The 23,865-nt window shown below is 44.7% G+C and overlaps 2 protein-coding genes and 1 pseudogene across 7 annotated transcripts in view; 2 read left to right on the top strand and 1 right to left on the bottom strand.

Annotated features, from left to right (window-relative positions):
• The window catches only part of Drc3 (dynein regulatory complex subunit 3), a 37,831-nt gene extending 20,851 nt beyond the window's left edge, over positions 1–16,980 (bottom strand). For 2 of the 3 annotated variants that reach the window (XM_042673821.1, XM_042673823.1), the window contains exons 1-6: positions 16,895–16,980; positions 15,837–15,927; positions 14,290–14,454; positions 8,454–8,570; positions 7,140–7,306; positions 1,623–1,769 (exon numbers count right to left, since the gene is read on the bottom strand). In XM_042673821.1, the coding sequence (XP_042529755.1) occupies positions 1,623–1,769; positions 7,140–7,306; positions 8,454–8,570; positions 14,290–14,449 (591 nt within the window). In that variant the 5' untranslated portion in view covers positions 14,450–14,454; positions 15,837–15,927; positions 16,895–16,980. The remainder of the gene's footprint in view (positions 1–1,622; positions 1,770–7,139; positions 7,307–8,453; positions 8,571–14,289; positions 14,455–15,836; positions 15,928–16,894) is intronic. The other variant, XM_042673822.1, reaches the window with a different exon arrangement.
• On the top strand, positions 2,754–3,033 carry LOC122103289 (annotated as a pseudogene).
• Positions 16,981–17,452: 472 nt separating the features above from the next.
• Tom1l2 (target of myb1 like 2 membrane trafficking protein) overlaps positions 17,453–23,865 on the top strand; it is a 141,790-nt gene continuing 135,377 nt past the window's right edge. For 3 of the 4 annotated variants that reach the window (XM_042671414.1, XM_042671401.1, XM_042671406.1), the window contains exon 1: positions 17,465–17,609. In XM_042671414.1, the coding sequence (XP_042527348.1) occupies positions 17,558–17,609 (52 nt within the window). In that variant the 5' untranslated portion in view covers positions 17,465–17,557. Of the gene's footprint in view, positions 17,610–23,865 lie in introns of all 4 variants that reach the window. The other variant, XM_042671397.1, reaches the window with a different exon arrangement.

The following is a 23,865-nucleotide window of genomic DNA, read 5'->3' as shown; positions in this document are numbered from 1 at the left end:
TGGCTTTTGGCTGGTTAGTTGGAGATAAGGAGTCCCAGAGACTTTTCTGCCAGGATTGGCTTCAAATCTTGATCCTCAGATCTCAGCGTTCTGAATACCTAAGATTATAGGTGTGAGCCACCAGATGACTCTATAAAGCAAATGAAGGTTCTTTCATTCGCTGTTGATGCAATGGGAGCACCCAGGTTGTAGCCCTGATGACAACTTCTGGGGGCCAAGGAAGCAATGCTTGGGAAGAGATTTTGTTACTACTTAGTGTTAGGCTGTCTTATGGTTTTAGAATTTGTTTATAGTGTTGGTATTAACCTTACCCCAGTCAGAATGTCCCACACCCACAAATCGGCCAACCACAAATGCTGGAGGGGATGCAGAGAAAGAGGAACCCTATTACACTGCTGGTGGGAATGTACACTTATACAACCACTTTGGAAAGCAGTCTGGAGGGTCCTTAGAAAGCTAAAGATGTCATGACCTCCCTTACAACCCAGTCATACCACTTCTAGGCATCTACCCTGAACAACAGGAACCAATATACAAGGACACGTGCACCTCCATGTTTATTGCAGCACTGTTCACAATAGCTAGGATATGGAAACAACCCAGTTGCCCCACCACAGATGAATGGATCCAAAAATTGTGGTATCTATACACAATGGAATATTATGCAGCCATTAGAAATGACAAAATAATGGCATTTGCAGGGAAATGGATAGAGCTAGAAGGAATCATGTTGAGCGAGGTAAGCCAAGAGCAAAGAGATAAATAGTACATGGTCTCTCTGATAAGTGGATGCTAAATCCAAAATGTTAGGTGATACGGCAAAATTAACAGGACTTAAGAAACAAAGAACTCCCACTTACCTGGTCGAACCACTACTAAATATCCCCATGCTGCTGATCACATGTATGGTGTATATGTGTACACCGTTATATGTTATAGACTGTGATAGACAATTTGCTCCAGGAAAGTTAGAATGAACTTGTGACTTTAAATGAGCATCATTATTCCACAATACTGTGAAATTTGGGAAATTATGTAATCACTTAATTACAATTAAAAAAAAAGAACCTCGGGGAAGGTAGGGAGGGAGGGGATGGTAGGGGGAAAACAATGGAGGGGGTAACAATGCTCAATAGGAAGTGTACTCATTACCTTGCTCATGTAACTGTAACCCTCTGTATAGTATCTTTACAATAAAAAATTTTAAAAACCTATGTTTGGGGCACTGGGGTAGCTTGAGGGATACCCATGAGAGGCCATCTGAAGTAGGAAAGAAGGATGACTCGCTGGCCATAACTCTGACCCATAGCATCATGCCTATGTAACAGAAATGCTGATTTTGATTTTGGGTGATCCTGGCAATCTAATTGCTGACCCTCCTCAACAGGCTTCATCTGGAAAACAGACAAAGTAGCCTTACCAGATTTCCTTGGGGCAATGTAAGAAAGGGGCATGGTCCGAGGAGTCCACAGGAAACAGTCTCCTGAAGGCTCTTAATAGAGGCCAGTAGGTAAGGGACTTAGCAAGAGGAAGCTGTGGATGGAAGAGGCTTCAGTGTCCCATGAAACTTGAGTCCCTGAAGATTGTCTCACAGAACTGGTAGACAGAGAAGGGATACTTGCCACTTGTTCATCAATGCACCGGAAGTCCAAATACACAAGGTCAGGAAGGTAGGCATGGATGAACATCTTGTACTCCTCTGCCTCGGTGATGGGGTTTCCAGAGAGGCTGAGCGTTCGCAGGCACTTGAACTTCCGCAGGTAGACGAGCTGGGAGAAAAGAGAGAAGAAAGATTCATTTTCTGGCTGCCACTGAAGTGAAATCTCATCTGGTATCATCTCTCCTCTCAGCACTCTTCTAGAATCAACAGCCTAGCCAGGACAACTTGTGTACAGACAGGAAAGGCAGTGGGGGTTTGAGATAGTCAGCTTTGTAGACATTTGGTCAGGCATGATCTTTCTATAGAGTCAGTCAACCAGGGTTGGCTGGTTGGACTTTGGACAAGTTATCTAACATCAGCAAGCCTTGATTTCCTTATTCTTAAAATGGGCATAAGGATATTAGATGCACTTATATGTGTTGTAAAAACCAGATGAAATAAGCTATGAATAGCATTCAGAAGGGTGTATGACACCTACTCACTAAATGATACTTGTGGTATTTACTAGTAGTCACTCAGAATTGGTGTGTCTTTTAGATTACAAAGCAAAAGATCTATTTAAATCATTAAGATTCCCCTTCCTAAATCCAGACTCCTATGTACAAAGCAAAAGGTCTAAATGTCTTAATGTAATTTATTGTTAGCCTTTCTTTCACTAGATGGCAGGAAGTGGAAAGTTCCACTAGCTGCTGCTTATTCTATCCTCAAATATCAATAAAATAGGAGGTAAGTCAACCACTTAGCTAAAACTTCTTGCAACAGCACTATTTGAACACCTAAGCACAATGCCATGCGTAAGAGGAGAGAAAGCTAGTGTGCAAGCTGGGTACTGGTGGATCACACCTACAATACTAGCTATTCAGGAGGCTAAGACTTGAGGATTGTGATTTGAAGCCAGTTGGGGCAGAAATCTATGAGAATCCATCTCTGATTAACCAGCACAAAGCCAGATTGGAAGCACAGATCAAGTGGTAGAGCAGCAGCAATGAACAAGAAAGCCAAATAAGAATGAAAGGCCCTGGTTAGTCGAGTCTGTGCCCCTGCCGAGAGCGGACATGCGCGCGAGCCGTTCCCGGTTTCTCTACGCAAACTTGGTCTTTCACCTCTGCGCGCCAGAAGGATGGCCCACAAGCAGATCTACTGCTTGGATAAGTACTTCGACGAACACTACGAGTACCGGCATGTCGTTACCCAGAGAACTTTCTAAACAAGTACCCAAAACTCATCTGATGTCTGAAGAGGAGTGGAGGAGACTTGGTGTCCAACAGAGTCTTGGCTGGGTTCTTTACATGATCCATGAGCCAGAACCCCATATTCTTCTCTTTAGATGACCTCTTCCAAAAGAGCAACAAAAATGAAGTCTATTTGGGATTATCAGTTAAACCTTGTTCAAATGTATATGTGTATATAAGGATAGTATTCAGTGAATACTTGAAAAAAATGTACAATTCATCAGTACCTGTGCCATGAGCTTCTTCTTCACAGCAACAGAGCTCAGTTAAATGCAACTGCAAGTAGGTTATTGTAAGGTGTTTAAAATTTCTTCTAGTTGTTTTTTTCTCTTAATATAAGTGCTTGTTTGACTTTACGTGTTATTTTTGTTAAATAAAGTTTGTATGTTGCATTAAAAAAAAAAAGAATGAGAGGCCCTGAGTTCAAGGCTTTTCTGAGAGAACTTCCTTCCTTCCTTCCTTCCTTCCTTCCTTCCTTTCTCTCTCTCTTTCTTTCTTTCTTTTTGTTGTTGTTGGTCATGGGGCTTGAACTGTCCCTGAACTCTCTTTTGCTCAAGGCTAATACTCTACCATTTTGCACCATAGCACCACTTCCAGTTTTCTGGTGGTTAACTGGAGATAAATGTCTCATGGACTTTCCTGAGTGGGCTGGCTTTGAACTGTGACCCTTGGATCTCAGCCTCCTGAGTAATTAGGATTACAGGTGTGAGCCACCAGCTTCTGGCCTAAATGAATTTTTTTTTGTCAGTCATGGGACTTGAACTCTGAGCCTGGGTACTGTCCCTCAGCTCTTCAGCAAGCGCTCTACCGCTTGAGCCACAGTGCCACTTCCGGTTTTCTAGTGCTTTACTGGAGATAAGAGTCTCATGGACTTTCCTGCTCGGGCTGGCTTTGAACTGTGATCCTCAGATCTCAGCCTCCTGAGTAGCTAGGATTACAGGCATGAGCCACAGGCGCCCGGCCTAAATGAATTTTTTAAGTCATTTATTTATTCATTTGTTCAGCAAACATGACTAAGTACCTTGTAAGCCTCAGGTAAGTAAGTGCTAAGCCTTGGAGACAGAGTAGGAACAAAGTCCATGGGTCCTTGTTGTAATAGCAAGATCTTAATTGGATCAATGGGGAGAGTATTTTTAAAAGAAATAAAATCATACAGAGAGGGAGGGAGGAAGGGTGAACAAATGCAATCATGTATTCTGCACACACTATGTAGAAAATGACCTATGTAACTTATGGGAAGAAATGGGAGAGGGCAACAAGGGTAGGGGTGGGGTAGGGGAGGGAGTGGAAGTGAAGGAAACAATGACATTGTCCAAAAAAGGAAATGTACTCATTTGTATGAAATGGTAACTCCTCTGTACAACTCTTTAGTAATAACAATAAAATTATATTAAAAAAATAAAAAAAAATCTTTGGGTATGATGGTACATGGCAGTAATTTATATTACATAGGAGTGGAGATAGGAGGATCACAAATTTGAGGCAAAGTTAGTGAGCCCCTATCTTAAAACCAAAAGGGCTGGGGTGTAGTTCAAGTGGTAGAGCTCTTGTGTGAGGGCCTGGGTTCATTATATATAATAATCATTATCATTTGAGTAAGTGCTATATGGAACATTAAGATGGCCTTGTGAGATAAAAGAATAGGGAAGGCTTTCTCTAGAAGAGAGCTCAGAAATCTGTGTAAGTAAGGGACAGTACATTCCCAGAAGCCTAAACCGTATAGGCAAAGGTCCTGAGGCAACAGAGAGGTTGGCATTTATCAGCAGCTGTAGACATTTACCAGCAAAGGCAAAGCAGGCTGTAGAATGGTGGGAAGGGGAAAAGGGATGGGGACATCATGAGAAGCACATGGAAACAGTCTGGGGCTGATTCTTTTACACAAGACCACACAGACTATGAGCAAGTTTAGATTGTATTCCAGGGACAATGGAAGCCATTGAAACTTCAAGTATGTATAGAGAAGCCAGAATCTGGTTTAATTTCTAAGAACTCTCCCAAATAAGGTATCTTTTTTTTTCAATCTTCTAATTGGCAAAAATTTTGATAACAAAATATGCTGAAAGGGCTGGGGCACAGATCAAGTGATCAGAGCATCTGCTTGGCAAGTTGGAAGGGTGTTAGTTCAAACGTCAGTAGCACTCCATCGAAAAACAAAACAAAACAAAAAAACCTCAAAAACATGGCTGGTGGTTCACACCTGTAATCTTAGCTACTCGGGAGGTTGAGATCTGAGGATCATGGTCTGAAGCCACCCTGGGCAGAAAAGTCCCTGTGAGACTCTTATCTCCAATTAACCACTCAAAAAACGAAAGTGGTTTTGTGGTTCAAGTGATAGAGGGCTAGCCATGAGCACAAAGAGACTCAGGGACAGTGCCCAAGTCCTGAGTTCAAGCCCCACAACCGACCAAAAAAAATGTAGAACAGAGAGAGGAAGCAGGCTGCCCCCTCATTGCTGGCAGGTCTGTAAATTGTTCCATTTCTCTAGAGGGCAATTTGGTAAAAATTCATTAACATTAAAAATGCACATGTCCTCTGACTCAGCGATTCCCTCCACATGTTTACCTTTAGGGATACATTGATTCAGATGCAAAGCAACCCTGTTCAAGGACATCCTCTATTAATGGACATGCACTACAGACTGAAGGTAATGGCATCAGGTTGGAAACAACCTTGAGAGCCCCTTCTAGGTCACTGGAGAAATACATCTTGCCATGGCTGAGCTATGGAATGATCCAGCAGAGAGGGAAACTGCAGACTTAGTAGGACAGTGAGCAATCAAAGGTGGGTGCTTTGAGGGTAGAAGGACAGACATGACAGGCATGCACACAAAAACACAAGGTGATGACCGGAGAGACATGGTTGCAACTTACAAGACATTGAGACATCAAGGAAGGGCAAACAAGAGCCAAGGTGAGAAGAGAGGCTCTTCCCTGTGTTCCCTGAGTTCTGCTTAAATGTGTGTACTGCAACAGCAGGTACTAAAATCAGCCCAGTAAAGAAATAAACAACAATGGGCTGGGAAGGTAGCTCAGTGTTAGAGTGCTTGCCTTGCATGCATGAGGCCCTGGGTTCGATTCCTCAGCACCACATAAGCAAAAAAAGCCGCAAGTGGTGCTGTGGCTCAAGTGGTAGAGCACTAGCCTTGAGCTGAAGAGCTGAGGGACAGCACCCAGACCCAGAGTTCAGGCCCCACGATGACAAATAAATAAATAAATAACAAGAGATTGCATAATTAGATGTCAGATCCCAGAGCAGATAAGGACTAATGACTAAGATCCTGGGGGTCAGAAGCAACAACCTGAGCACCATCAGTCAGGAATCTGGTTCAAGTCACAATAAGGATTGGTGTTATATTATTCAAGATGATCCAAGGTCCCTCCTGGAGTCTCCAGGATGCAGCTATGCTTCAGGAACATTTGGCCCAGACAGCTCAGCACTCTCTGGCAGCTTCTTCCATAGACCTTCTGTCCTCCTTTTCTCCTTCTGCTATACCTGTTTCTTGACTACTCACCTGGTACCCAGCATCCCACTTAGAGGGGCAATGTTATTTCTTTCTGTCCAGGCTTTGTGAGGTAGGACAGGAGACTACTCAAGGCCACACTGGAGAATAAAAGTTTCTGTTTGGAGACAGGTATCAGTGGGAGGGGGAGATGAAGATGGTCACTGATGGTCACCTCTGATGCAGCACACTGTAGGTCTTAGCCCTAGCTTACTGTGAGCTAGGATGTACTGGGATGTACAAGGACAGCCCAGCTGTCTAATGACAACCAATGCTGGATGTCACAAAAACACACTTTTGGCATCTGTGATGCCCTCCTGTCACAACAGATCTAACTTTATTGTTCCTTGAGACACTGGTTTTCTGTCACTTATGTTTACATTATGTAGATGTGGCTGGTGATTATCAAGTAAACCATGCCTTGCATCTCTGTACCCACTGAGCACAGGACAAATGCCCCACATCCAGTAGTTCCTCCTCTTAATGAAGGTTTGGTATATGAGAGTGATACTAGGGGAAGGAAAGAGATTCTACCACAGTGAAGGCTCCAAACTGGTACTCAGAGGGGCTTAGTTGGAGTAAGTGTATTTCAATATTATCAAATCTCTTATGGGACAATCTGGATGCCTGAAAGAGAGGGAAGACCTGGACCACAAAGGTTACACTTGTCTGACTTCATTCCAATCTCCAGCCGGAGTCCCTGTGGGCACGTGTAAGTCTGTGCAAGTCCCCCAGCCTGACCACTCACATTCATCAGGTTGCTGATCTGGTTGTTGCCCAGTGACAGCACCTGCAACTTGACCAGAGTGTCCAAGGAGTCGATCCTGGAGATGCGGTTATTGAACAAGCTCAAGTCCTCCAGGTTCACCAGGGTGTCTAGCCCCTCAATGGTCTCGATGTTGTTGAAGGACAGATCTGGAAGGGGAAGAGGGCTCTGAGGGTATGCAGCTTGGGCAGGGAAGGGGCTGTCCTGAAATCAAACCATCAGGGCTACTTAGCATTCTATGCACTCAGCACTGGGCACAAAGGCCAGGAATTGGCTCACTGTCTAACAGGGTTTATAGAAGCCTGGTATGGATGCCTTGGCCTCCTATAGAGAGAGATGACTCCTAATGGTTCAGATAGGCCCCAGCGAATAGAAATCTTCACTAATTGGTGCTGAGGTAGAGAAATCTACAGGTGGGAAGATATGTGTTCCAGGGTCAAAAGGTCCAGCTGTGGCCTGCTTCTGTCACCTGCAGCATGTGACTCTTCAAGTTGGTCAGCCTTGAAGTGGCAGCATAACCCTGCCCAGAGTATGGATGCGGGGGTGGGGGGTGGGGGGGTGGGGAGGGGTTGTGGGTGTTAGTGTAAACACAGAGAATGTCTACAAACTGAGAGGTTCACTGATGCCCCAGGTTTCCTGTTACTGGGAAGCAGCCTGGCAGGATGGAGGGGATGTGGGTTTGTGGGATATGAGCCCACACTACTGCTTGGTTGGTAGCTTTGGGCAAGTACTCTTTTATAGACCGGAAAGATGGCAGATGTTCATCTCTTAGAATTGTTATGGTGGCTAAATGAGATAAAGTGTATAAGGAGCTCTCAGGCCCAACCTATTCTCTCTGATGGATGCTCATCTGCCCCTCACCAGACAGGAGACACTCCAAAGAGGCCAGAAGATGAATACACTTCATCATCTCCCCTTCCCGGCCCTGCCCCAATCACGGCCTTAGCAGTGAGCACCTGAGCTCTAGGAGCTGGGCTGGTATCCTGATGTCCCTACTTACTTGCTGAGACCTTGGTTTGCTCTTCTCTATGTATGAAGTAAAAAGCCTTGCAGAGAAAAGGCACAAGGTCACACATCACACATAGTTAAGTGGTCTATGCATATTAGCTTCTGCTGTGGTCATTACTGGCTTGATCTGAGGCAACAGGTATCCATACACTTGTATCTAGATTAAACAGAAACCCATAGTTGCCTCTAGTGCCCCAGCAGCTTGAGAAGTTGGACAGATGGGAGCAGGATATCCTGTCCTGGATTCATGTGTCCTTTTCAGAGTAGATGCAGAGGCCAGGCCCTTACCGAGCCAGATGAGATGAGTGAGGTTCTCCAGGCCCTCGATCCTCTCAATGATGTTGTTATTCAGCTGCAGCTTCTGCAGGTTCTCAAATTGCCAGAGGTTGTCTATGCGGAGGATATCTAAAACAAAGGGAGCATCCAGTCTTGGGCCAGGGTGAGGATCAGAGTTTGTGCCAGGATATTAGGGGACTGAGATGTAACTGTACTCAAAAGCCCATAACTTCTCAAAAGCCCATAACTTCTATCCTATCCTAGAGTGTTTGGTTGAGCATTAAAGAGTTCAGTGTGTGTGTGTGTGTGTGTGTGTGTGAGAGAGAGAGAGAGAGAGAGAGAGAGAGAGAGAGAGAGAGAGAGAGAGAGAAAGATCAGTACTGTCACTCAGCTACCATTGAGGAAGGGGCCAAGAAGAAGGTGCTAAATGGGAATGAGTTGAACCTGTCCAGGGAAGACTTGTTCATGTTGTCTTAGCGGCCTGGCCAGGGGCTCCCTGAGAGACTGGTCCACATTAGGACATAGGCCACAAGAGGAGGCCAGCCTTCCATAGAGTGACAAATAGAATCAAAGCATGAGTCTCCAGTAGTGGGGGGCTCAACCAATCAGTGCTGCCTTTTAGAGGGTCTTTTGGCGACATTTGCTGAAGTATTTAATGTCTGTGTCATCAGCCTGTAATTTTCTTGGAATATATCTCCAAAAACATATCAACGAAATGGCACATGAGGACAGAAAAATAGGAGGGAAACCCCCAAATGTATATATACAAAACATGGAATGAATCACCCATACAACAGAGAAGTGGCTCAGATAGCATGGAAGTACAACCTGCAACCCTGAAGACCACAAACCTGAGTTGCATTCCCACCCATTCCCTGGGCTCATCAGCTCATCACAGTTTTGGTTTGTGTCACTGTCACTAGCAGCTGGAAGAGTTCTGAGTCACACCTAAGTATCAATGAATTGATATGATACAGGTCAAATTCTAGAGCTGAACTCTCTCTCTTTTTTTTTTTGTTGGGCCTGGGCGCTGTCCCTCAGCTCTTCAGCTGAAGGCTAGTGGGCTACCAACTGAGCCACAGCGCCACTTCCAGCTTTTCTGCTTATGTGGTACTGAGGAATCGAACCCAGGGCCTCATGCATGCAAGGCAAACACTCTACCACTGAGCCACCTTCCCAGCCCTCCCCTTTTTATGAAGCAGTATATATAGCTGTTTATATGCCTAGTTTTTCTCTAGCTTTGCTTTCTAAGAGGTTTCCAAAACTTTCCAAATTAAAATATGGTCATTTAAAGAAATGACCATGTAAAAAGGTATTTATTTTTGCCAGTCCCAGGGCTTGAACTCAGGGCCTGGGCACTGTCCCTTAGCTTCTTTTGCTCAAGGCTAGCACTTGAGCCACAGCGCCACTTCCAGCCTTTTCTGTTTATGTGGTACTGAGGAATTGAATCCAGGGCTTCATGCATGCTAGGTGAGCGCTCTACCACTAAACCACATTCCCAGCCCTATTTATTTATTTATTTTTTTTTTTTTTTTTTCAGACATTTTAAGTCTCATTTAATGGGAAAAATGCATATAAAACATATATCCATAGTTGATGCAAACGAGTGTCTAATTGTGCCAGGTGCTAATTCACTGAATTCTCTAAACATGCTTAGGAGGAGTCAGCTCCTTTATCAGACTCTGAAGATTCAGGTACAGAGTAGTTAATGTGATAGAGCTGGGATTTGAACCCAGGTGGTCTGGCTTTAGAACCTCTTATAGATTGGTTAACCATTCTATTAATCTATGTATTAATTTTTTTTTTTTGGAAGAGATAAGAAAATCACTATCCAGGCTGGGAAGGTGGCTCAGTGGTAGAGTGCTTGCCTTGTATGCATGAGGCCCTGGGTTTGATTCCTCAGTACCACATAAATAGAAAAAGCCAGAAGTGGTGCTGTGGCTCAAGTGATAGAGCACCAGCCTTGAGCTGAACATCTGAGGGACAGCGCCCAGGCCCAGAGTTCAAGCCCCATGACCGACAAAAAAAAAAATCACCGTTCATGGTAATGATAATTCAGTATGGGGACCCAGTAGAGATGAGTGGGATCTAGGGGCCAAAGTTTGGAATGAGCAACAGGTAGGACTGTCTTCTGTAGTGACTTCATGATGCTGACACTGGCTAGACCCAGTCTGCCCAACTCACAGTTTGTCTGAGGGGCTTTAGAGCAGAGACACCTTATTGCTTTGGGAGCCATGAAAATCCTATTGGTTCTCTTCTGGGGAATTTGAGCCATTGAGGGCCTAGTAGGGCTAAAAGGTAGATCTAGAGATGAGAGCACACTGCCAAAAATTGGCAAGTACTTTGCAACACACATGACCGCCCGTGTGTGTGTGTGTGTGTGTGTGTGTGTGTACTGGGGCTGAACTCAGGGCCAAGGCACTCTTCCTTAGCTATTTTTTTTTTTTTTTTTTTTTTTTTTTTTTTATTGTAAAGCTACTATACAGAGGGTCACAGTTACATGAGTGAGGTTATGAGTACACTTCCTCTTGAACATTGTTACCCCCTCCATTGTTTTCCCCCTACCATCCCCTCCCTCCCTCCCTTCCCCGAGGTTCTTTTTTTTTTTTTTTTGATTGTGATTAAATGATTACATAATTTCAAAGTCACAAGTTCATTCTAACTTCCCTGGAGCAAATTGTCTACCACAGTCTGTAATATATAACAGTGTTCACATGTTATATACCATATTTGTGATCAGCAGCATGAGGATATTTAGTAGTGGTTCAACCAGATGAGCGGGAGTTCTTTGTTTCTTAAGTCCTGTTAGTTTTGTCGTATCACTAACCTTTTGGATTTAGCATCCACTTATGAGGGAGACCATGTACCGTTTGTCTCTTCGTTCTTGCCAGCCCTATTTATTTTTGAAAGTTTTTTCAGGTATCATTAATAGGGATAGGGGTGTAGCTTGGTGGTGAAGAGATCACTTGCCTCGTATATAGGAGGTCCTGGTTCATTCTCTTGTACCCTCAAATAAAATTCCATTAAAAACCACACTTTGGGAGTGGTAGTTTCAATATCCATTCAGAAACATAGCCTGCTGGTGAGATAGTAAGATTTCCAGGGGGCTGGGAAGGTGGCTCAGTGGTAGAGTGCTTGCCTTGCATGCATGAGGCCCTGGGTTCAATTCCTCAGCACCACATAAGCAGAAAAAGCCAGAAATGGTGCTATGACTCGAGTGCTAGAGCACTAGCCTTGAGCTAAAGAGCTGAGGGACAGTGCCCAGGCCCAGAGGTCAGGCCCCATGACCGGCCAGAACAAACAAACAAACAAAAAAAAGATTTCCAGGTAGGGTATTCCTCCTAGCCTCCAATCTATGCCAGGTCTTGGAATAGGTGGGGAGGCAGGGTTCACTGCTCTTCCCTGGGAAATGAACTGTGCCCCTCGGGACAAATGGCAAAGAATCTTTGTTCCAGCTTCCTGTTTATGGCCAGATTTCCCCAGCTGATCTATGTTTCTGCTCCCACCTATGTTTCTGGGATGGGGCCCAATTCTGCCCCAGGCTCCCAGCCACGTCCCATCCCTGAACTGGGTTTTCCAGGCACCTGCACTGGTCTGATCCAGCCCTGCTTTGACTGTGGTTGTGGCTGCTTCCTGCTGAGCTACTTCAGATGAGTATCTCCTGCACAACTGAGTGCTCTACCAAGCATACTTATACCTGGCTTTCCCCCAGGCACCAGCAGTTCATGTAGAAAACCCAAAGCAGCACAATACACCAGATATGTTTGGCAGTGAGTTCCAACTGAATTTACAGCATGGAGAACAGAAGAAAGATGAAAGAAGAAAGAAGGAGAAGAAGCAGAAGAGGAAGAAGAGGAAGAGGAGGAGGAAACCATCACCTTGGCCTGGCCATTGTCACTGCTCCCTAGACCACAGAATCATTAGATTCCTGCTTCAGTCCTGGCTCTGTATCTAGTAAGGTCCTGTGAGAACTCAAGTCCCACCCATCTGGCTTCTGCTAGGACCTTCTGGGCTTCCACTTTACTCACTATAAAAGCCAAACACCTTCTTTTGTCCAAGCTGGACACCAGCTGGTCACATGACCTCTCTGAACTGTCTACCCCAGGCCTTTGTCCTGGAGCTTCCCTCTGCCCCACATATTTTCCCAATTGATCTCCACAGGGCTTCTACCTCACTTCCTTCAAGTCTTTGTTCAATTGTCAGCATCTTGGCAAGGCCTCTGGCCACTCTAGAAAACATTGTACCTCATTCCAATTTCCCTTTCTCCTTCATTTTCCCCTAGCATATATTACTTTCAACATACAGTCTATTTTCCATCTTTCTCTCCATGTGAATAGCCACTCCATGAATAGTTCTTTGTCGTTTGGACTCACATTGAATCTTAATTCTTAGAACAGTGCCTGGCATATAATAGGTACTTGTTCAACTTGGCCAGATGATCATTAAGTGTAGAGATGAGAAGCTGAAGAAAAGTGGTCATGTCCTCAAGCCCTAGACCTGTGGCAGCCAATCTTCATCCTTTCTTCCTCTCAGGGCAAAGGGACTGTGGATCTGCTCTAGAGTCGACCCTAGAGACTTCACACCGGGAGGCCTGTGGATTACATGAGGCTACAGGCTTGTCTTGCTCATGGTTGTATCTCGAGGGTCTGGCATAGGGATGAGCTGAGGTAGGTCTCAGTAGCTTCTTGTTGTTATGGTGGCTCAATCCTGTAATCCTAGCTATGTGAGAGGCAGAGATTTGGGGACCATAGTTGAAAGCCAACCTGGGCATAAAAGTTGTGAGACTTCTTCTCAATGAGTAACTGAACACAATGGATAACTGCACCTGTTATCCTAGCTACAGGGGAATCACAATAGTTGGACACAGTGGTGTGCACTTGTCATCCCCAGTGACATAGGGAAATCAAATAGGAGGACCATGGCCCAGGCCAGCCCAAGCAAAAAGCAAGCTCTATCTTGAAAATAACCAAGGTAATGCCTGGCACAAATGACTCATGTTTGTAATCCTAGCTACTCAGGAAGCTGAGATCTGAGGATTGTAGTTCAAAGCCAGCCTGGGCAAACAAATCCAACTGTTATTTTCAATTAACTAGCAAAAAGTCAGAAGTGGAGAAATGGCTCAAGAGGTGGAATACTAGCTTTGAGGAAAAAAAGCTAAACATGAGAGAGAGAGAGGGAGAGGAGCGGGGAGAGGGGCCTGGAATTCAAGCTCCAGTACCAGCACAAGAAAGAAAGAAAGGAAGGAAGGAAGGAAGGAAGGAAGGAAGGAAGGAAGGAAGGAAGGAAGGAAAGAAAGAAAGAAAGAAAGAAAGAAAGAAAGAAAGAAAGGGAAGAAAGAAAGGAAGGAAGGAAGGAAGGAAAGAAAGAAAGAAAGAAAGAAAGGGAAGAAAGAAAGGGAAGGAAGAAAGAAAGGAAAGGAAGAAAGAAAGAAAGAAAGGAAGGAAGGAAGAAAGAAAGAAAGGAAGAAAGAAAGAAAGAAAGGAAGAAAGAAAGGAAGGAAGAAAGGAAGGAAGGAAAGAAAGAAAGAAAGAAAGAAAGGGAAGAAAGAAAGGGAAGGAAGAAAGAAAGGAAAGGAAGAAAGAAAAAGAAAGAAAGGAAGGAAAGAAAGAAATCAAGGCAAAACGGGCTAGAGACATGATTAACATTACAGAGTTCCTGCTTAAAATCCAGAGTACCTTAGTACCAATGTAAAATGTGTGATCCTAGACCACAGACTCTTTGTGGAATTCTAGAGCTTGAAAGTAGAGCAGTAAAGTGAGGAGGCCCTACTAGGTGCAACCACGCCACCCAGGGCCACCCTTTTACCCATACCTCACCACCAACCCACCCCAACGCTCAGGATACTTACTCTGGAAGTCCAGTTGTAGGGACAGAACATCTTTGAAGAGGATGCCCTCCTGCTTGGCTAGCTGTCCAGCCTCTTCCTGGGGGCCCTGCTCCATGACAGCCAACTTGAGCATGTCATCATCTATCACCTTTGGCTCCATCGAGTCGTACATTCGGCTCATCTTTCCTAAAAAAACTACATTCTTTTCACAGTCTGTCTCTTCCTCAGTTTGAGGATAGAGTCTGGGTTAGGCATCCTTTTTTTTTTTTTTTTTATCAGTTGTGGGGCCTGAACTCTGGGCCTGGGCACTGTCCTTCAGCTCTTCAGCTCAAGGCCAGTGGGCTACCAACTGAGCCACAATGCCACTTCCAGCTTTTTCAGCTTATTTGGTGCTGAGGAATCGAACCCAGGGCCTCATGCATGCAAGGCAAGCACTCTACCACTGAGCCACCTTCCCAGCCTCCAGACCTCCTCTTAAAGTGTCATGGAATGCATGGCAACTGTGAGGGCTATCCACTCTTGTGCCTCAGCCTGCTATACCAAGGCTACTCCAGGGCTTGCTAGAAACCAGATGGGAAATGTTTAGTTACAAACCAAGACAAGTTTGCAGGTGTAAAATTATGGAAGCATACTTTAGGGTATCTGACCTTGGCCAGGGAAGACAAAGATTTGAAGAATGAGTAGGAAAGATTGAAGAGGGAATAGTTGAGTGAGGGGCCTGACATAGGAGTATACAAGTATGTTCCATTTGTACTAAAATAATACAAAGGTGGGCAGGCCTGCAGCAGTCACATTTGCCCTGGGAAGCATGTAGGACTTCATAAAGCAGTGACAAAATTATAATATTTTTGTGTATGTTGGTCCTAGTGTTAACAAATCCAACTGAAAGTTCTTGCTTTACTTAAAGCCTGAACACTGTCCCTGAGCTTTTTTGCTCAAGGCTAGTGCTCTACCATTTGAGCCACAGTTCCACTTCCAGCATTTTGGTGGTTAGTTGGAGATAAGAGTCTTATGGACTTTCCTCCCCAGGCTGGCTTTGAACCAGATCCTCAGATCTCTCAGACTCCTGAGTAGCTAGGATTATAGATGTGAGCCACAGGTGCCCCACTCCAAATTTTAAGAAGCTCATTCTAGCTGTTGTACTGACAGTTGCAAGAGTACTAGTAGAGTGGCCAGAGATGACCAGGTTGGTGGAGTTTGAGACATCTCTAGAAACTTAATTTATATAAGGGATTAACCATCCCCAGATTCCAGATAAGAAGATAGAAGCCAGTTAGAAAAGTTAATTAACATGCTAAAGATGAGTGTCAGATTCATCTTTTGTCCAGAAAAAGTATGTCTGCTGACAAATGTATGGATAAAACAAAACACACCACTTCTCATATATGGAAGAATCTATTTTCCTAATCATTATTCCACTACACCTAGTGTACTAGGAACAACCATTGTTACAATTTATGTTTCTTATACCTGCTGGGCCCAGGAAAAGGCCTAAAGAGTTTTTATATAATGGCTATGGGGATTATATCAGTAATTTTACCACCCACTTGGGATCCTGGTTGACTTGCCTGATGATAGTTGATGGCGAAGACAAGAAGCAGAGTTTTACACACTCAACAATGAGATGACCTCTTCACTGAGAAACAGATTGAGATTTTCCTGAGAGACAATAATCTGGGTCAATTAGATTTGAAAAATACAGACCCTAGTGGCCATAAATTAAGAAGAAAGGTAACCATAGACTGAGTGCTCATAGTGCCTTTGGTGCACATGAATTATTTAATTACATTGTCAGTTCTGGAGCCATTAAAGAAGGGGATGCTAACATTCTTATTTTCCTGAGGGAGCTGAGGCCTTGGGGAAGGGAAGGAACTTGTTCAAAATCATATAATGAAATACAGCTATGCATGTGATCTTCAGTATCTGAATTCCCAGCCCAATGAAATAATTTAATAAATTAATTTCTCTGTGTGTCTCTGTCTCTCCCTCCCTGCCCCTTCCCCAACACACACACCGCTTTGCTGATTTAAAAAAAAAAAAAAAAGAGTTGCTGGGCGCCAGTGGCTTACGCTTGTAATCCTAGCTATTCAGGAGGCTGAGATCTATGGATCACAGTTCAAAGCCAGCCTGGGCAGGAAAGTCCGTGAGATTATTATCTCCAATAAACCACTCATAAAAAAGAAAAACAAAACAAAACCGGAAGTGGTGCTGTGGCTCAAATGGTAGAGCACTTGCTTTGAGCTGAAGAGCTGAGGGACAGCGCCCAGGCCCAGAGTTCAAGCCCCATGACCGATCAAAAGAACAAAAACAAATAAAGAGTTAGGAGGTCAGGTAGGATAGCGAAATTCTGAAAGGAGTTATCAGGGTACGGAGTATGTCTCTTTCTATAAATGGATCAGGCCAGGAAGCTGGGGGATGGAACTGCTTTAAAATTCATTTAGCTCTTGCTCACTGTAGAAATGCTCTCATCATTTCTCAGCACCACGAAAAGTGGCGGGCACAGGGTATGTGCGCTCACTTTACAGATGAGAAGAGTTGGGCCAGAATCCTCAAGGTCTCAGGAAAGAGCTAAGTCGGGAGTTCTGAGACACTGAATCCACCCAGGGCCTCAATTCTCTAGTCTCACCTCCTCAAACTACTCGGCTGCTTCCAAGAGGCTGACGCGTAGCCCGGTTGCTGGGGAACCAAGCGCCGCAACTTGGTTGTTAAGGGGAAGTCAGTCCGTAGACATCCTGGGTGAAAGTTGAAAGGTCACGTGACCACATCTCTGGGTGGGGAAATATTCCTAACACCAACCAGCCACAGAGAAAACAAACGTTTCTCCAATCAGAACCTTCAATGCTCAGACAACTTCCTTAGACCCACCTCTTCTGTGCTCGCCTATTTGAGTGATTGACTTGTCTTTTATCCAATCGTACCAAGGTTTATCTAGATTGACCAACATAAAATGAATCAAAACCCACAGCTCTTTGTTCGGAGGCGGACCACGGGGAGGGAGGTGCCGCTATGGCTGACGGGGATTCCAGTGACCAATCTCGCTTCTCGCCCAATCGGACGCCGCCAAGTAGGTGGGACTTCGCTGAGGGCTGTGTGAAAGCCAATCGGAGAAAGTCTATGTAGGCCTTGTCCAATAGAGATACGGGTGGTGGGCGGGACCAGAAACCTGGCGCTTGGCGTTCCAGAGGGTGGGGCGGGGGCAAGTGTCAGTCAGGTCGGGAGTGCGGCGGCGGACATCCGAGACCGCGGCGGCAGACAGGGTACGCCGGCCGCTGTGTGTTGTCCGCCCAAGATGGAGTTCCTCCTGGGGAACCCGTTCAGCACCCCTGTGGGACAGTGTCTCGGTAAGGCCGCGCGTGGGGCAAGCGGTTGGGTGGGTGACGGCGGCGGCTGACAAGGCTAGCGACCGTGGGCCTCCGCTCAGCGTCGGTGCCACCTCACAGGTGGACCAGGCATCCTCGTCGTTGAGTCGCTGCTCGGCGCCAGTGCTACTTCACGTGTGGGTTGGGCCTCTGCCAGTCACTGGTGCCACTTTCCAGTTGGACCGGGTATCTTTGTCGTGGCGCCGATGTCACCTCACAGGCACCAGTGCCAAGCTGCCAGGAGGTGCTCCTGAGGTCCAGCTTGGACTCGAAATGTTCCCCACCTCCCGAATCAGCGCCTAGCCCTCCCTGCCCCTCCTTAGAGATGATGCCAACTGCGAGTCTGCTTTACATTCCTCTTCTGTTGGGAGATACCACTGTGCACCCTTGTCCAGCCGGCTAGTCTCACTGCCACCGTCCCCAAGGCCTAGTTTCTCAGACTCCTGGTGGGATGTCACTTCCCCTTCCATCCTTGCCCCTCTTCTGTATCAGCAGCTCTCAGACTGGACACCCTCACACAAAATGCCCCCTGCTCCACGTCTTGCTAATGTAAGCTGTAAATCAGCGAGACTGTAGGGAGGCCTAAGGTGGGGGAGGGGCTCCTGGAGGGTAATTATCTTGACAGTGGAGTGGCCTGCCTGCACTGCCTCCTAGTAAAGAAGGGAGTTGGTGTTGTATAATGATAAGAGCACTGAACTGGGAATCAGGAAACTTGGACTCCAGAAGTGACTTTGCTAGGGACTCACCCCATGACCTTGTGTCTTTTCTGGTTTGAAGTTCCCCTGTCTGTCAAATGAGATGTGATAGGTCCCTTCACGTTCCAAAGTTTTGATATTCCCTGATAGTTTTTGCACATTGACTGTTTTCTTGTTACATTTAAAATTTATAAGGCTAACATCTTTTGCTGGTAGTATAGAAAAAGCAGTATTCTGAAGTACCGGTCAATCTTATGAGTATAGGAGGACTCTGTGGGCTCCCAGAAAAGAGCACCATCAGGGCTGGGAAGGTGGCTTAGCTGTAGAGTGCTTGCCTCGCATGCATGAGGCCCTGGGTTCGATTCCTTAGCACCACATAAACGGTAAAACAGTCGGAAGTGGTACTGTGCCTCAAGTGGTAGCATGCTAACCTTGAGTTGAAGAGCTCAGAGACAGTACCCAGGCCTAGAGTTCAAGCCCCACAACTGACTGAAAAAAAGAAAGAAAAGGGCACCATTGATGAACAGCATACTGGATAAGGAGAACTCAAAGTATGTATGGAGAAACACCATGTGACCACTGTATGGGATTTCCCTATTAAAGCAGTTTGCAGACTGGGAACATAGCTCAGTGGTAGAATGTGTGCTTAGCACATATGAAATCCTGGGTTTGGTCCTCAGCATTACAAAATAATAACAATAACAACAACAACTTAAAACGTAACTTGATTTTTCACCTGAGGCTGAAGCTTATGCCAAGTGATCAGTCAAGAATGCTGATGAGTTTCTTTTAAAATGAGGTTCCCCCTAGTTGGTTGAAGGATTGGTGGAACATCTTTTATAAAGGAGGCCTTTGGTGTCCTTATGGGCTTGACTGGTTTAGGCAGTCATGATTTGTTTCCTACTTTGCCTGTGAATTTCGAGCTGACTTGCCAGTCTTTGGTAGGGCCTGTGAAGTGTTTGATGCCTCTCCTGTTAATTAATTGGCACTTAGGAGTCTGTCTTTTCTTTTTGGTACTATGTCTTTTATAAGAGATCCTGAACACTAGGCTCTGAAAGAGTTTTTCCTACCTTTAGGATACTTTGTCCCTCCTTCCCACTGAGATACCTGTTTGGATTCCCATCCTCCTTTCTCTCTCATTTCTTTTCCTACTTTCCTTTCTTCAGGTGCTCTTTCTGTATTCTTTGGCTGTGTTCTTAAAACTCGCTTCTCAGGTGGGTGTTGAAATACAGTCAGTTAACTGAGGTCACTAATAAACTTGAGAAGATTCTTTTTCTTTTATGCCCCTTTATTTTAGGAAGCTATATACCTTTAAAATGCCAGGGAGAGTATAAAGGGTAGATTGTAGATTAAGCATAGAAGTTAAAGGGGATTTTAAAATACAAATAAGGTGTAGATACATATTGAGTGGGATGAGCAATCATTTTTCTGATTCTTAAGAAGACCCGAGTTAAATTTGGCTCTGCCAATTTCTTTGCTGTGTGAACTCAGAAAAATATGTAAGCCTTCTGAGCCTTAGCTTGTCTACCTGCTGAGAGAAAGTGTATGTTGGGTGTAGGATCCATATCATGTGTCATATCTTGAGCACAGAGGCTCAGTAAATTGTAGCTGTTTCTGTTAACAGCAAAAAGAAATTAGGTTAGTTAGACTTTTTTATATATATAGAAGAGAATATGTGGTACAAGTGGCCCACTTGTGACCTCTGAAGGAAAATAATCCTTCTAGGCCTCAATGTTCACCATCTGTTATAAAAGACACTTGACTATGAAGATGAGGGTTCCCTGTTGCTAGGTCACTGAGGCTAGGCCTCAGTTGTTTCATTTCAGATAGATGGACAGATTGAAGTTCTAATGTATATCTGGAACTCTTGTATAAAAGTGATTTTCATGAAATATGGTGTTGTGTTTTTTAAATATGTGCTTGGGGGTTAGGTAAAAGGGAGAGGCATACAGAAATAAAATAACAATAAATAAAACTAAAGCTTTCACAGACCAATTCTACAACCATCATTTTCTCTGTACAGTGTTCTGTAATAAGTTTTATTATCCTTTCACTTTAGAGACAAGCAAACTGGGATTCCAGTGAGGTGAAGTGACTCCTCAGCTAATAAGAGGAAGAGCTGGGATGTCTTAAACTGTCCCTATCCTCACTGGATTTGTGGATTCTGGCAAAAAAAATAGAGATGTACAGAACAGTAATGAAGTGCAGATTTTAAGTGTTTTAGGAGTTCAGAAGAAGCTGGAAGAATGGGGACTCATCCTTTTGAGTGTGCGAGCTGTTCATGAAGCATGGGTAGGCTTTCCATAGGCCAGGAAGAGCATCCAGTGGACCTAAGGACAGATTAATGAGTGGCGTGTGGGCATATGCACATCTGTGATCACTAGTCTGAGTGGAAAAGAGGTGGCTGTAGAGAATAGGAATAGGTAGGGATTTGGTAACAGGATAAAGCCCTGCTTTGGGTGAGCAGTGTCATGACTTTGTTTAACTGGCATCAACTTTTAGTCTCTTGAGACCTCATTTTCTTCACTTATAAAATACCTCTCATTAGCTGCATGGGGATAAACCTAAACAATGGTCATTTAAGTGCTTGTGGGATACCAGTTGTGTGCCAGACTCTGGGGATGCAGATATTAAAACACTCTTAGGGACTTCAGGGAAGGCAACATGCTCACTGAAGGTGTCCTCAATCAGAATGGTTAGCAGGGTAATTATTTACTGTCTCAGGCCTTTTTCAGGAAGGCTTTTTTTTTTTTGGTCGGTTGTGGGGCTTGAACTCAGGGCTTGGGCTCTGTCCCTCAGCTCTTCAGCTCAAAGCGAGTGCTCTACCTCTTGAGCTACAGCGCCACTTCCAGTTTTCTGGTGGTTTATTGGAGATAGGAGTCTCACTGTCTTTCCTGCCTGGGCTGGCTTTGAACTTCGATCCTCAGCTCTCAGCCTCCTGAGTAGCAAGGATTACAGGCGTGAGCCACCGGCACCTGGCATCAGGCAGACTTTCTAATGTGGTGCTGTTGTACTCTTCATCTAGCTACCTGGAGCTGGCAACCAAGAGCACAGTCTGACATCGTTATTTGTGCATTTATTGCATCCATCCTGCCCTTTGTTCTGGTGGTGGTTCCTGACTAGAATGTGTGGTGTGAAAGGTTAATAAATATACTGGAAGGAAAAGGACTTTTAATTTTTTTGTCAGTTGTGGGGCTTGAACTCTGGGTCTGGGCTTGGTCCCTAAGCTCTTCAGCTCAAGATTAGCTCTCTACCACTTGAGCCACAAAGTCACTTCGGTTTTTTGGTGATTTATTGGAGATAAGAGTCTCACAGACTTTCCTTCCTGGGCTGGTTTTGAACTGAGATCTAAGGATCCTTAGAAGCTAGGATTACAGGCACAGTGCCCAGCTGACTTTTAATTTTATTTTTTATTTTTAACTTTTATTTATTTATTTATTTTTTGGGTCCAGTCATGGGGCCTGAACTCTGGGCCTAGGCGCTGTCCCTCAGCTCTTCAGCTCAAGGCCAGCGCTCTACCACTTGAGTCACAGTGCCACTTCTGGCTTTTTTCTTTTTTGCTTATGTGGTGCTGAGGAATCGAACCCAGGGCCTAAGCATGCAAGGCAAGTGCTCTACCACTGAGCCACCTTCCCAGCCATGACTTTTAATTTTTGATTCTCTTTTTTTTCTGATGGTGAGGCTTGACTCAGGGCCTCATGTTCTTGCTTGGCTTTTTTCTGTTCAAGGCTGGCATTGAGTCATGCCTCCATTTTGACATGTGTGCATGCGCACGCACGCGCGCGCGCGCGCGTGTGTGTGTGTGTGTGTGTGTGTGTGTGTTTGCTTGCCTGTCCTGGGGCTTAAACTCAGTGACTAGGTGTTGTGCCTATGCTATTTTTGCTCAAGGCTAGTACTCTCCCTCTTGTGCAGTAGCTATACTTCTAGCTTTTTTGGTGGTTAATTGGAGATGAGTCTTACTGACTTTCCTTTGAACCATGATCCTCAAATCTCAGCCTCCTGAGTAGCTAGGATTATAGGTATGAGCTAGTGGCACCCAGATTCACTGCATAATGTTGGATGTCATACATCAGGAGTTCCTGAAAGTCAGGATACAGTACTCTGTATTTATTTTCCTTGTTGGCTGGAAAAGTTTTGCAGATACTCCTTTTCTAAGAGTAAAGTTGAGATTCATTTACATTTAGTCCTCAGAACATCTTATTTAGTTCTCAGAACATTTAATCCTTTAGGTGTTATCGTCACTGTATTACTTAAAGAAATCTAGGCTCTCAGAAACAAAGAGACTTGTGGAAGGTCAGTGCCAGAATGAGGCCTAGAATCTACACTTCCATCAGTGATGGTTCTGTACTGCCATGTTTATTACTTCTTGCTCTCAGATCCCATGATAACATCATCAGAGTCATCTGGAAGTTTGTTCAAGTAGAATACTGGGTCTGTTACTCAGTTTCTGATTAGGTAAGTCTAAGGCGAGCCTAAAATTCCACACTTCTAATCAGAACTCTGCTGTTGCTGCTGTTGGTGGTGATCCACTTTGAGAACTATGGCTGTAGCTTAAACATTTTGCTTCCCGTTATCTTTCTTCAAATACTAAATATGACTTTTCTTGTGGACAGACTATAAGCATAATTATTCAGAATTCAATCATTCATTCACAGGCTTTATATTGCCCATCTGTATATATTAAGCTAGGCATTTACTAAAGGTTCAATTTGACAAAGAGCTCAGACAAGTACAAAGTGGTTAGGCAAGATTGGAAGATTAATGCAATGAGGGAGTAGAACAGGAGAGAGAGATGGTCATCACTACTAGTAATAATGGTAGCTAAAAGTTTCTTTTTGTGTGTGTGTGCTAACTCTCGAGCCTTGAACTCAGAGCCTCACAGTTTCACTCAGCCTTCTTGCTCAAGGTTGCTGCTCTACCCTTTGAGCCAGAGCTTTACTTCTGGTTTTTTATTGGTTAATCGGAGATAAGAGTTTAATGGACTTCCCTGCCTGGATTGGCTTCAAACTGTGATCCTCAAATCTCAGCCTCCTGAGTAGCTAGGATTACAATGCGTGCTATCTGTACCTGGCCTTATTCTTCTAATTTAATGGTATTGGGACATTTTGTCCTATTGTGGGATTTAGGATCACCTCAAATAAATTCTTGTCTTGACCTGCGTGCAGCTGATGGGTATCCTTAGGAATAGCTGTGGCACTATGATGCTCTAACAAACTGCCTCAGGATGCTCCCTCCTGTCCAGTATTTTGCTGGTTATTTGGAGATTGGGTCTTGTAGACTTTGTCTGCTTGGGATGTCTTTGAACCTCCTCCTCCAGGTCTCAGCCTCCTGAGTAGCTAGGATTACAGGCATGAACCACTGGTGCTTGGATATAACACACACACACACACACACACACACACACACACACACACACACACGTTATATATTAATATATTTTTGGTCAGTCATGGGGCTTGAACTCTGGGCCTGGGTGCTGTCCCTCAGTTCTTCAGCTCAAGGCAAGTGCTCTACCACTTGAGCCACATCTCCACTTCCAGTTT

Source organism: Dipodomys spectabilis, unplaced genomic scaffold (assembly GCF_019054845.1).
Source record: "Dipodomys spectabilis isolate Male_0828 unplaced genomic scaffold, ASM1905484v1 ptg000018l, whole genome shotgun sequence".
NCBI lineage: Eukaryota > Metazoa > Chordata > Mammalia > Rodentia > Heteromyidae > Dipodomys > Dipodomys spectabilis.
The sequence above is the reverse complement of the archived record's forward strand: the minus strand, read 5'-3'. Positions and strand labels throughout refer to the sequence as shown.